Genomic DNA, 13,019 nt, shown 5'->3' with positions numbered 1-13,019 from the left:
TTTGTCAGCAACTGCAGTTCCTACCGGATGCCTGTAGTATCTCTCTAAAGGAAACTGGCAGAGGGAATTCACCATCTGTCCATTCATCTTGTGTGTCTCGGGTCTGTTTTGTTGTTTGATCTTAGAAATTTAAAGCCAGTAATGTCCTTTGAGACTTTATTTTCTAGATGAAAACAATGAGGTTCTGAGATTTGGGAGGCAGAGAGAAAACAATAGCAATTTGGACACAAAGCTTTGACCTGTCTACAGTAAAACAGTAACTCTTGGCACTTGCATTTAGAGCCCTTCCTTGAATAAGTTTTTTTTTTCCCAGAGCTATTTCTCATTATCACTGTGCCTCCCAGTTCCTAAGCAGTTGATTTGGAATTTGCGTAAATTCAAATTTACAACATATGGTAATTACATCGAATCTGTGAGGTACTCAGTAAGTGATGCGTGCTGTCAGAGTCAGAAATAATTCTACTTTCCAAAACTTGTAATCACCCAATTTGAAACTGTTTGCATATTGGCACTATATTAAAGCGTGTGTAGCATGCGCAGAGGTGAAAATGGAAATTTACTATGGGAACCCTCCATTTATGATATGTCATGATCATGTACATAAATGTGCAGAATGGGGCATCCATTTTTTTATGCCTTTAGATTAAAGATACTGCTTGGAAAGTTGCCCTTTTTTCATCTCTACCTATTTGATTTCCACAGAAGTTCACTCTCGCCTCTGTTTTCTCCTATACAGAATATCATAAGTGAAGAAGGGATAGGGATTGAGAGGACAAGAAGAAAAGAGAAGGCTGTTCTTTTCTTGTAATCCATAGCCTTTTTGCTGAGATGACTTTACTAACCTGATACCACTTGACAAAGGGGGTAAGGTAGTCAGCTGTGATGGATCTCTAGCTTATTCTTTCCTAAACCACCTGCAGGGGTTTGGGCCAGAACAGAGACCCAGGGAAGATCTCACAGCTTAGAAAAAGAGGTTAAAAATGAAATTAAACCTCTCAAAGGCAGGACGTGTTACACTGTCGCCGACTTTTTAGGAACGGAGCAGCTGGCTCCTGACTTTCACTTTGAAATTAATGAATGAATGAATTAATTTAAAAGTAAGGTTTTATTTATTTTATTTTTGGCTGTGTTGGGTCTTTGTTGCGGTGCGTGGGCTTCTCACTGCAATGGCTTCTCTTGTTGCGGAGCACAGGCTCTAGAGCGCAGGCTCAGTAGTTGTGGCGCACGGGCTTAGTTGCCCCGCGGCATGTGGCATATTCCCGGACCAGGGCTCGAACCCGTGTTCCCTGCATTGGCAGGCGGATTCTTAACCACTGCTCCACCAGGGAAGTCCTGAAATTTATTTTTAAAGCGCTTTCACTCAAAGTCAGCAAGTCAGGGCAGGGGCACTGATAAGGGTGCTAAATTGAAGTAAAAGCCAATTAATAGGTTTTATCACTGCATGAAAATATATGCATATTAGTACTTTGAGTCAAGAGAAATGTAGCTCTGACTGTATTTGGCTATTTCCTACCATTTCTTTCTTCCTTCCTTCCTCTTTTTTTTTTTTTTTTTTTTTAATATCCATGAGTCATTTGCCTTCTCTCCAGTTTGTGGCTAAACTAAGTGAGATGAAGGTGCTAGCAGGTCCTTAGGATGTCGTGGACCATCTCTACATTTTAGAGGCAGTGTCTGGAAAATCAACCAGAAGGAACTATAATGGCTGTTTTTCTCAACTCCTAAATTAGAGTGTTCTTATGGGTCACTGAGACAGAATATGTGAAACCAAGATTGCTCTGAAAAATCTGGACCGTGTGGTTTTGTGCAGCCACCAAGGAGGGCTAGTTTAAATTATGCAGTCAGAACCCATAGATCTGACCAATGGAGAGGCCTCAGAGAGGCTAAGAGGCTTGAATTTCAAGAGCACAGCTAGTCATCTGATTTGATAGTGAGTTCTAGCTTTCTTCAGTCTCCTACCAGTTTTAAAAGGGAAATTTTTTTTTTTTTTTTTACCATTTCTAAGCTTTTAATTATCAGCACTTAAAAATGTCCAATGTCTTCTGAGACCTAGCCATATTGGGAGTAATTTAAAATAAATCAAATGAAAATAAGGATCTAGAAGTAAATGCTGTGAGAGCGTGTATGTGGTGGTGGTGAAATGAAACTTCAGCCTCTCCTAATAGCCATCCCCTTAGTTCTGGTCAGCTCTCATAACACAGCCACTTCGTGAGACCCAAAAGGTAGTGTTTTCTTTGCCAGTGTTTCCACTTTAGGTCTCTCTCTTTTTCTTTGCGGGGGGGGGCGGGGCACGCGGTTTGTGGGTTCTTAGTTCCCCGACCAGGGATTGAACCTGGGCCCTTGGCCGTGAGAACACGGCGTCCTAACCACTGGATGGCCAGGGAATTCCCTAGGTCTCTTTTAGATTAAATGTTATATACTTACACATGGCTGTGTTAAGTGCATACGTTTTGTCACAGCCTGCCTGAGGCACTTGGGGGAAGTACGAGGCAAGCTATCTAATTTTTCCACCTTACTGTCTTCTGGAACTGCCTGAAGACCTGAGGTTACATTATGCAGATGACAGGACTAGAAGAAAGGATGAGCTGGAGGATAAAACAAACAACCACCACAAAATCCCCCTAAAAACAAAATTTTAAAAATAGGCGTTCTGAATCCACCAGGTTTTTTTTCCTTCTTTTAAGACAGAAACCTCAAGGGACTGCTCATCCTTAAAGACACATGGTAGAATTGACCCACTGTTGTTCTAATAGCTGTCAAAACTGGTTTCCATAGGAGCCATCGTGTGCATAGCTGGTGGACCTTGTTGGCTTGGTATTCCTGGAGGAAGGCAACCACTTTGCATTGCTGTTGACAGATGTACCCCAAGATCACTTCTGTGATAGAATAGCACAGCTTTTTACTTATTACTTCTTGGAACTTCCAACCCAGTGAAGGCTTGATGGGGTATCACATGTTCTTTGAAGGTGGATGTCCTGGAGGAAATCTGTGACGTGCGGTAACAGGTGTTTATCCTCAGTACCTGACCACTCTGCTCCATCTTCTAGGCGTTGTTATGAACAAATAAAAATGTGTAAACATTCTCAGTGAACTGCGTTCAGATCCACCATTCAAATGCAAAGTGGTATCATTTTAAAATGAATTTTAAGAAGCATGGTATTTGTCACGCCTTGGCTTTGATGATGGTGTGTGGTGCCTGCGACTTTTTAAAAGGTTTTAACATTCATGGAAAAAATTAAGTAAGTCATTATACCTATTGAATTTCCAGAAGCCCATAAACACTGGTCTCTCATTGGCTAGTTGAGTGTTTTCTACAGCTCAGTGTGCCAAGAAGGAGTTGAATGTGGATTTGGAATCCGGCCTGGATTTCAGTGGTTATGTTGTCATGTCCCTAGTCTGCCTGATTCCCCGTGCAGTCTTGGCTCCTTAAACAGGCAGGCTCCAGATCAATTATGGTGGAAGAGAAGGACAGTTAGCAAGTTCCTGTTTCAGAAAGTTCCTTACAGGTTATCGTCAGTCTCCTAAGCAGTAAAATACAAGGAAGAAACTCGTACACTTTTTGACCCCTCGTCGCTCATGCTGAAATATTATGGTTTTCTTAGTTGCCATATTTAAAAGCTCCTACCTCATGTGTTATAGTCTAGGCCTTACTCCGTAGTTCCTTTCAGGCGGTGAATGTTTCTGGTGGAAAAAAACAAGTTTTCACTGTGTCCTTTTCATGGTAGAGCATGCGATGAACTTTGCCAATGATTTTTTTTTTTTTTTTTGAACAGATGGGTCAGAGAGTTTCTGAATGAAGAAAATAAAGGTCTTGATGTTCTAGTAGAATATCTGTCATTTGCACAATACGCAGTAACGTAAGTAAAACTTGGCTTGTTTCCTTTAAAATTTTATGTGGTCACAGAAGTTGCATCTCAGTGGTAAAATTAGGTACCACACTGAGGGGAGACACCCAGAAGCAGATGTGGTAAGGTTTAAGGAGGTTTGTTTATATTCAAGTAACTAAAAGCAAATCTCATAATTGTTGTTAGAAATGCTTTTAAGGCAGAAATAAAACAGGGGAGTAAAACCACCCTTAGAGGAGTGCTTATTTCAAAAAGAAGTGCTTTCTTTAGTGCTCAAGTAATGTATATCCATATGGTAGAATACTCTAGCAATTATTGGAAGAGGTATATGATATATTGTTGAGTGAATAAAGCAAAGTACGGAGGAGTGACTCCCTTTTTATTTTAAAAAACAAACAAACTTGTATATGTATATTTGTAGGTGCTAGTAAATACAGAGAAAATGATTGCAGAAGTAGGTACCAAACACAGTGGGAGTGGAGGAAGTGGAGTCAGCAAGAGGTTTCCCTTTTTAATTTATATGTATTTGTATTGTTTTGACTTCCCCTTCATAGGGGGAAGGGGAAAAAATGGGGCAGAGCAGGAAAAAAATTTTACTTATTTCACCTTTCCTTTGTTGATTCATAAAGTTTTCTCATTTGCTAGGCTTCTGGAAAGATTTACAACAGGAATGAAAAGTGTACATTTGAATGAGACGTTCTCTTCTCCACATTTCCTCTTTAATCAAAAACTATTCCAGTATCCACTGTCACACACAGATTGAGGAAATAATACTGTATTCTTCTTAAAATTTTTATTTACTTTTTTTGGCTGTGATGGATCTTCATTGTTGCGCATGGACTTCTCACTGCCGTGGCTTCCCTTGCTGTGGAACACGGACTCTAGGCACGCAGGCTTCAGTAGTTGCAGCATGCAGGCTCTAGAGCGCATGGGCTTCAGTAGTTGCGGCACGTGGGCTCTGTGGTTGTGGCGCATGGACTGTAGGGTGCGCAGGCTCAGTAGTTGTGGCTCGCGGGCTCTAGAGCGCAGGCTTAGTAGTTGTAGCGCACGGGCTTAGTTGCTCTGCAGCATGTGGGATCTTCCCGGACCAGGGATTGAACCCATGTCCCCTGCATTGGCAGGCGGATTCTTAACCACTGCGCCACCAAGGAAGTCCCAATACTGTATTTTTAATTTGCTTGGAAGACATTTCAGCCTAGATGGTGTTTTTTTTCTTCTCAACTCTTCTTTTCAAAGCAGGAACTTGTTTTTTATATTGCCCCACTTTAAGATCTAACCAGATGTTATCTTATAATCCTCATCGCTTCCTGGAGAATTTGTGAAGAGAAAACTATAATTATTCCTACCTTATAGCTGCAGAAAGTAAAGTGTTAACTGAAACTGGCCTGATGAGTTTCAGTTTTTGATAACTCATATATGATATGGAATATAATAAGAAAACCCAGTAGATAAGTTCTTATCTTCCTTATAATTCTAGTTTTTATAGCATGCTCTTCCAAACGTTCCTTATCTACCTCCATTACATTGAAAACTGCTAATCTCCCTTACAATTTATATTATATGACAAAACAGAATAGGAATATTATCCTGTTGCATATTTTAAAATCTGGAAGAACATTTATTGAGGAATTAAGGAAGGGCTAAGAAACTACAGGAATAATGGGAAAGAATTGCATGCTGTTTGTAATATGTTGGCTGTAATTAACCCTTTACCCCATCACGATAGAACTTGTAAAGCAACTTTCCCAAATGCACCTACACACGAGACCAATGAGAAAAGGTAGTGCTACTCTGAGGGAATTCTTCTGGTCCACAGTCCAAGAGCAAAGACAACAAAAGATCAGAGCTCAGAGCTTTTGGTTCCTAATCTTCTACTTTTTTTGGGGGTGGGGTGGGGTGGGCATTAGCTTTACATTCTTTGCTTATTAGTTTTATTTTTGTTTTTCTTACAAAATTAATTACATGAAATTTTGTACTTTAATTACATGAAAAATTATATATAGATACATAATTTATGTACATACTTTCTTGAAACTAAATGGGCTGAAAAAAATTTCTTACTATTCCTCAGCATGTGACAATTTTCTGGCTCATGTAATGTGAAATAACAGACTCATGTACCTTCCCTAAAACGGGAGCTTTCACCAAGGTGTGTGTTTCTTTTTTCTGCTCAGTGAGAGTCGGAGATGAGCTGAGAGGAGCATAAGGATGCTGAACAACTGAACATATGGGGGCTGCAGAGTGGCTTGGCGGGAGTCGTAATGACATGAGTGACCTTGGGATGCCCCCTAGGTTTACCTTTTCCAGTGTCAATTATAGGCTTCTATTTTTAGTCCTTAAGGATCTGTTAGATTCCTCAATTCCACCCCTTTCTGTTCACTGCTTCCTGTATCCTAAGGAATGACAGAATTGTTAGACCCATTCAATGACTTTGTGCATCGGTCTCTGTTATCTGGATTACAATTTAATAAATGGAGAACATAACCTAGTTTACAGATGGTAGTTCTAACCAAATATTTAATTTTGGCAGTCATACTTGTGTAAAAAGTCATACTTGCTATTTATGTGTTGTTGATGTTTTTTTCCCACGATATCCTCCAATATCTTCCAGATGCTGTTAATTATAGCTGCATTGTGTTTATTTTCTGTCTGATCAGGTGTTGCTTGATGGAACTATGGGTTGAAACAGTTGATAAAATGTATTTTTGAGAAAGCAGAGCTACTGACTTTGGAAGGGGAAAAATGCATAGAACACAAAGCTCTGTCTGTTTAAAAATTCCTAAAATTATACAAGAATGAGCAATTTAACTAGCCATTTATTCTAACATGGTTAACATGAGTAATAACCTCAAAAAATGTCAGAGAAACAACAGCCCTACTTTAAAGAGCACCACATTGGGAAGAGATTCCAAAATCAAAGCAAATTCATAACTTTGCAAGTAATGTATCACATATGGTTGGAAAAGTACACTTGCCAACACACTAGGAGAAAGTGTTCAGTGAAACTTGATGGAGAGGAATAAATTAGTATAAGCCTAACATATTGACTTGTTAAAGCAAAATGAAGACAGCTCTGAGATCTTTCTTCCCCATCCCACCATAGCTCATTAGTAATCGGTAAGTCAGCAAGCCTTATAATAAGATACGAATAACACATCCCTATTTGTCATTCTGTATTTTCAAAGCTAATGCTCAGTCCATGAAAATTCGTTTGTATTCCATTTTCAGTTTTCTTTGTTTGCAAAAACTAACCCATATTAAGGTGCAGATGTATAGTTGGAAGGAGTGAGTTTTGCACATCCATGTATTTGCGTGAATGTGAATTAAGTCTTTAGTGGCATTTCTCTTTTGTTTTAGTTTTGACTTTGAAAGTGTGGAAAGCACTGTGGAGAGCTCAGTGGACAAATCAAAGCCCTGGAGTCGGTCCATCGAGGACCTGCACAGAGGGAGCAACCTGCCATCCCCCGTGGGCAACAGTGTATCCCGCTCGGGAAGACATCCTGCACTGCGGTGAGTGCCTTGATTCAGGAAAGAGGCAGATATGTCAGGACAGCTTCTGTTGAGGATCCTGGGCCATGTATTGCTGTATCTTGCCACACAGCACTTGTGTTGTCAGTGATTGCAAATGCAGGTTTCTTCGGGAGTTCATGGAATCATCACTGGGGCAATACTCAGTCACTTTCAATAGCTTTCTGCAAATACCACTCCTTCATTCAGCAGAGAAAAAAAAAATTCTGCTGCCAAATGACACAACAGAGTAGTCTCCATAGGCAGATCAGTTTCTGAAACCAGGAAGATGCTGATATACTGACTTGGACTCTGTTTCCTGGGTAGAGGCAGCACATAGAGATCTGAGGATCTCAAGAACTTGATGCTGTTTAAACCCGACTCCTCTCTTCCCTTCCTCCCGTGATAGCTCAGGTGTGTGTTCTGTGGGATGTGTTCTTAGACATAGGTACAGAATGCTGTAGTGATCATTTTTATTAAGGAGATGCCTTTAAGCAGTGCTCCTTTGGTTGGGTGTGCTCTCCATTGTCAACCTTCTATTTCCTCCTAAGGATTCCTTCTGCTGTCTTTTCTGGCTGAAATACCACCATGCTAAGTTAGGATGGGGGATGAACACCTGGGTGTAATATCACTGAGATTGTTCATTCACTCAGACCTACAATCATTCACTGAAAAATACTTCTGAGCTTCTGTAATTTGCTAGCCACTGTACTCAGAGTTAGTATACATGGGTGGGTAAATCAAAACTCCTGCCCGACAAGACAGAGTTATCATCTAGAGCAAGTTCATAAAGGTTTCTATGTTCCAGGAGTTTAATAAAAATTTTTATTAATAAGCCCCTCATTCCCAAATGTTGCTTACTCTTTGTAGCTTGACAATTTTATCTCGCTTATTTCAGGCTTGATCTGGCAAGTGGACGTTGTTCCTGTCACTATTTAAGATCACCATGGGTGTTGGGTCATTGTAGTAAACTCCACGTGTCAGGCTGTGATCAGTGAATACGTGGCTTTCAGACCTTTTGTATTTGGTAGCCTTTTTATTACCTCTTGTCCCTTTGACTTGGGTTTTGGTCATGGAAAGTTAAAGTCTTTATCATGAAGTTCAGTTCTGCTCCGGGATTTGATGTTTGAATATGATGCTTCCTATCAAGCATTCAGATTTTCCTTGTTTGGAAATGCCAAAAATATTAACGGCTTTGGAATGATTCAGTAATAATGAAGAACCATGTTTCAGTTCATCTCACAGTATTTGCAATAGGCCAAAGGCTATATAACCTGCTGGTCTGTGTGAACTTTACATGTGGACAGAGGAATATGTGGGCTGATAGAGAAGTTGAAGGAAGGCCAATTGTGCCTGAAGAATTCCCTAATCACCTTGTAACTCAAATGGAAACTCTTGCCATTAGTTTAGCTATAATTATGTGTAAGGAATTTAATTGACAAAGTATGTTTTAACTTGCTTTCTCCTCATTTCTCAGCTGGAAAGTATCATATATTGGCCAGCTACCATCTTAACCGGAAGTCACTTTTCTGATTAATAACTCATTACACCTATTTTCAAATTACTGAAGACTGTTATTGAGAGTACATTGTTTCTGGTAGAGTGGAAGAGTCGGGAAAATAGGGGAAACATCTCACATCCAAGGAGAGTTATGATCCTGGACCCTGGACAGTACGGTATAGGGACATCCATGTCCAGCCTGATTTGCCTCACGGTTGGCTTAAGGTAGATCCTGCTAGAATTCATTTTAAATTGGGGGAAAAAAAAAAGATACCCCAAGTATAGAGAGAAAGACACGATGGAAATGCTGTTTTGAGAAACTTGGGAACCGTTGTGACATTTCTGGTTGGCAGGTGTGCTCGAAGATGACCAATTAAGAAACGAGCGTCACATTCTTTTTTGTGTTTAAACAGTTTCAAGCTCAGGAATGGAACATTTGAAATTCCTTTGGCTCTCCGTCATGGGCTCTCAAGAAAACCAATATGGCAGTAACTTTCATGCCACTTGTTGACTTGAAGCTTGGATTTTTGTTTTTGTTTTTAAATGATGTATATCATTGATATTCCAGCTCTTGTGTGCATGGATTCTAATTCTGTATTTGGTCATTTGATAGCATCTCTGACTTATAAAAACAGCAATCAGAAGTGCAGGTGCACAGTACATGTTGCTTTTCATAGACCCAAAGATTGTTTATGTCTTTTTCTCTTCCTCCTCCTTCTTCTCTCCCCTTTCTTCCTCTGCTGCCTCTACTTTTTGGCTTTCTTTTTGTTGGCCTTCTTTTTCATTCTGCCATCTCATTTCTGATCGTCTCGTCCTCCTGTCTCCTCTTCCTCCGGTTCCATTCATCTCTTGCATCACCACCAGATTGGTTTCTCTGCCTGAGTATCTTCATTTCAAATGCCACCAGAGCTGCTTCTCTCCCTGTTGCCTCTGGAGTCGCTTCAGTTTACACACTGATGTTGAGGCTTCAAACTGGAAAATCTCATAAGTCATGGGTGAAAATGTCGCCCAAGAGAGCTTATAGTGCATGGTGACAGAGTGTGGCAGCTGCTCTCCGTGTTATGATAACTGCATGGCTTCATGCCATCACTCTACTGGGGTAAAGCCCAGTGCCTTTTAAACTTTGATACACTCTGTTATCATATTATGATTTTTCCTTTTAAGAATTTGAACCTTTAGGCTATATTGCAGTTTAAATATTATTACAGTTCTTTTTTTTGACGGATAAAAGGATACTAAGTCTCGTTCAGTAGAGATGATTTATTCTGGTAGCTTTTTTTGATTAGAATATATTTTCTGTATCCAAATACAGATTTTAGTTCCCTCATCTCTATCTCCAGATAATAATGTAGATTCAGTAATCTTACCCTATATCACTTAGCAAAAGGGTTGGTTAAACTTGGAGGAAGAAATGAGATGTCAAGAAATTTAAAACACTTTATAGGGACTTCCCTGGTGGCGCAGTGGTTGAGAATTCCCCTGCCAATGCAGGGGATGCGGGTTTGGGCCCTGGTCCAGGAAGATCCCATATGCCGCGGAGCAACCAAGCCGTGTGCCACAACTGCTGAGCCTGCACTCTAGAGCCCACGAGCCACAAATACTGAGCCCGCATGCCACAGCTACTGAAGCCCACATGCCTGGAACCTGTGCTCCGCAACAAGAGAAGCCACCGCAATGAGAAGCCCGTGCACCGCAATGAAGAGTGGCCCCGACTCTCCGCAGCTGGAGAAGGCCTGCACGCAGCAATGAAAGACCCAGTGCAGCCAAAAATAAAAATAAATAAATACATTAAAAAAAGCATACACTTTATAAATGGGGCTTGATTAAAGAAAAGGAAAAACGCTCTGTTTTTAAACAAAATTCGAATGATGCACACTCTCCTCTTCATATTTAGACTTTATTTTTTAGGTATTTAAAATAGATGATTAAGTATTTTATGACATGACACTCACCTGGAGTTGTATCAACTATTAGATTCTGTTTTATCATAAATTTGTCAGGTTGGCAGTTGTAAAAAATGTTTGTTGATGCAGTAGAAACCTGGATTGTGCTGTTTCATAAGCTTAGAGTCTGGTGTACCTTCAGTTAAGATAGATTTCTGTTAACGTGGCTACAGATCTAGCTAAAATAAATGATGCTGTATATGCATATATGTGCTCACTAGATTTTTGAAGACACGGGTTGCATTAATTCAGATGCAAGAGAAAGTAATTTTTATTTTTTAAGAATGTCATGGTTAATGCTATTAGACTTAAGTAAGCAGTGCCGTAGATAATAAATCAGTGTTCCAAATTTTAAAGGAAAAGGGCGGAGCACTAAAAGCCTGGAGGAAGGGATCAGATATAAACTGGGACTTTGGGTGATGGCCAGAGTTGCTGCTCAGGGTGAGGAAAGGCTGCTCCAGGTAGAGGTAAAGTGAATGAGCATACGATGAGCAAAACCTTACATCAAAGATCAGACATGTTTGGGAAAGAGGGGAGAACCTGTCATTTCTGGTGCAGAGGGGTGGAGGGCTGTCTAATGGAGAGATTGGGTCATAGACATACCAAGCTGGGTAGACCTTGTATGCCATCCGAACTGACCTTCCCACTGTGGTGAGGAAACCAAGATCTACGTTTCCTTTAATATATTAACTCTTACTTATATTTCTTTCTAAGATTTCCTAGAACAAATTTCATTGCTTTTCCTGAAATTATTATCTTAATGGAGTGGCATCTCTTGAACAGTCATCATCTATTTAGCACTTATATACTTAGTGGGTTTACATGAAGAGTTCAAGTTTACATCCTTGTTTACACATTTTAATGCAGTAATCCCATTCTTGGCAATGTTTTTCATAGGAGTAATTTTTAAAAATTATTTTAAAATGGGCACAAAGATATTGGTAGCATTGATATAATTTTTATTGGGGGAAAAAAGCTTTTGTTGAGTGTCCACTGTGTACCAGGCACTGTCCTGAGAGCCTTCTGTGATTATTCACTGCTGACAATGGCTCTATGAGATAGATAGCTGTTACTATTACTACCCCTATGAGGAAACCGAGGCCTCTAGTGGTTAAGCCACTTGCCTGGGATCAAACAGTGAGTGAAGGAGGTAGGATTTGAAGTGAGGTGCCCTGACTCAAACTGTCACACCATGTGATCCTGCCTGTATATTCACAGGATGATTTTTTCCCCCATAAATATTATTGTTTTAATATCAGCGTGTCCACATGGAGTTATGTTAAGTTGTACCGTGCAGGAGAGGTTTTGCTAATCCTTCCCAGGAGATGTGCCTTTTTCTACTTTATCCAAAGGTGCCAAATGCTCTAGTGGAGACCATGATCAATGTGTTGGAATATTTATAATTATTAGAAGATAAGGTCATATAGAAACATGAAGACTGTTTCCTAAATGAATGACAAGAGTAAGATGGAAAGTTCTCTGTTAATATAGTTTTATTTTCACCTCTTTGCAATGGGAAGGCATTGAAAGGAAAGTTTATTAAATGAAGATAGTGACTTTTTATGGAAGGGGAGATTATGAATAAACTTTTTTCTTTTCAGGTTTTTGTTCAACTCTTTTTGTTGATGAGGCACTTGAGGCCCAGCTTGAAGACCTTGTTCTCTAAGACCTAAGGAATTAGGTGCTGCAGACCTATTTCCATGTCTGGCCCATATGGCTCATTGGCCTTCACTGCAGTAGATACTTCTGTTCAAAGCAGTTTTCTTGATCTCTTTGTAACAGTGATCCTATTTAAACATATGGAAACACCAGCTCTGTACCAGTTTGCTTATAAAGTAAGTGGTATCTTGAAAGAGTTGAGTTCTTTTAAGTTCTTACAAGTTTTTATTTCAGCAGGAGCATTTTACCTTGAGTTTTAATTGTTGGGGGTAGAAGATCACCTAACCTCTTAACTTAAACTGTTATAATATCACATTAAATATATCTTCGGGGGCTTCCCTGGTGGCACAGTGATTGAGAGTCCGCCTGCCGATGCAGGGGACACGGGTTCGTGCCCCAGTCCGGAAAGATCCCACATGCCGCGGAGCGGCTGGGCCCGTGAGCCATGGCCACTGAGCCTGCGTGTCTGGAGCCTGTGCTCCGCAACGGGAGAGGCCACAACAGTGAGACGCCCGCGTGCCGCAAAAAAAAAAAAAAAAAATCTTCTAATTCTATAGTTAGAATCCAA

At 40.2% G+C, this 13,019-nt stretch overlaps 1 protein-coding gene across 4 annotated transcripts in view; it reads left to right on the top strand.

Annotated features, from left to right (window-relative positions):
- FMNL2 (formin like 2) overlaps positions 1–13,019 on the top strand; it is a 309,362-nt gene that overhangs the window by 210,193 nt on the left and 86,150 nt on the right. For all 4 annotated transcript variants that reach the window (XM_033860177.2, XM_033860180.2, XM_033860179.2 and 1 more), the window contains exons 5-6: positions 3,771–3,854; positions 7,200–7,352. In XM_033860177.2, the coding sequence (XP_033716068.1) occupies positions 3,771–3,854; positions 7,200–7,352 (237 nt within the window). The remainder of the gene's footprint in view (positions 1–3,770; positions 3,855–7,199; positions 7,353–13,019) is intronic.

Source organism: Tursiops truncatus, chromosome 7 (assembly GCF_011762595.2).
Source record: "Tursiops truncatus isolate mTurTru1 chromosome 7, mTurTru1.mat.Y, whole genome shotgun sequence".
NCBI lineage: Eukaryota > Metazoa > Chordata > Mammalia > Artiodactyla > Delphinidae > Tursiops > Tursiops truncatus.
Note: the sequence above shows the minus strand (reverse complement) of the source record. Positions and strands in the feature narration are given on the sequence as shown.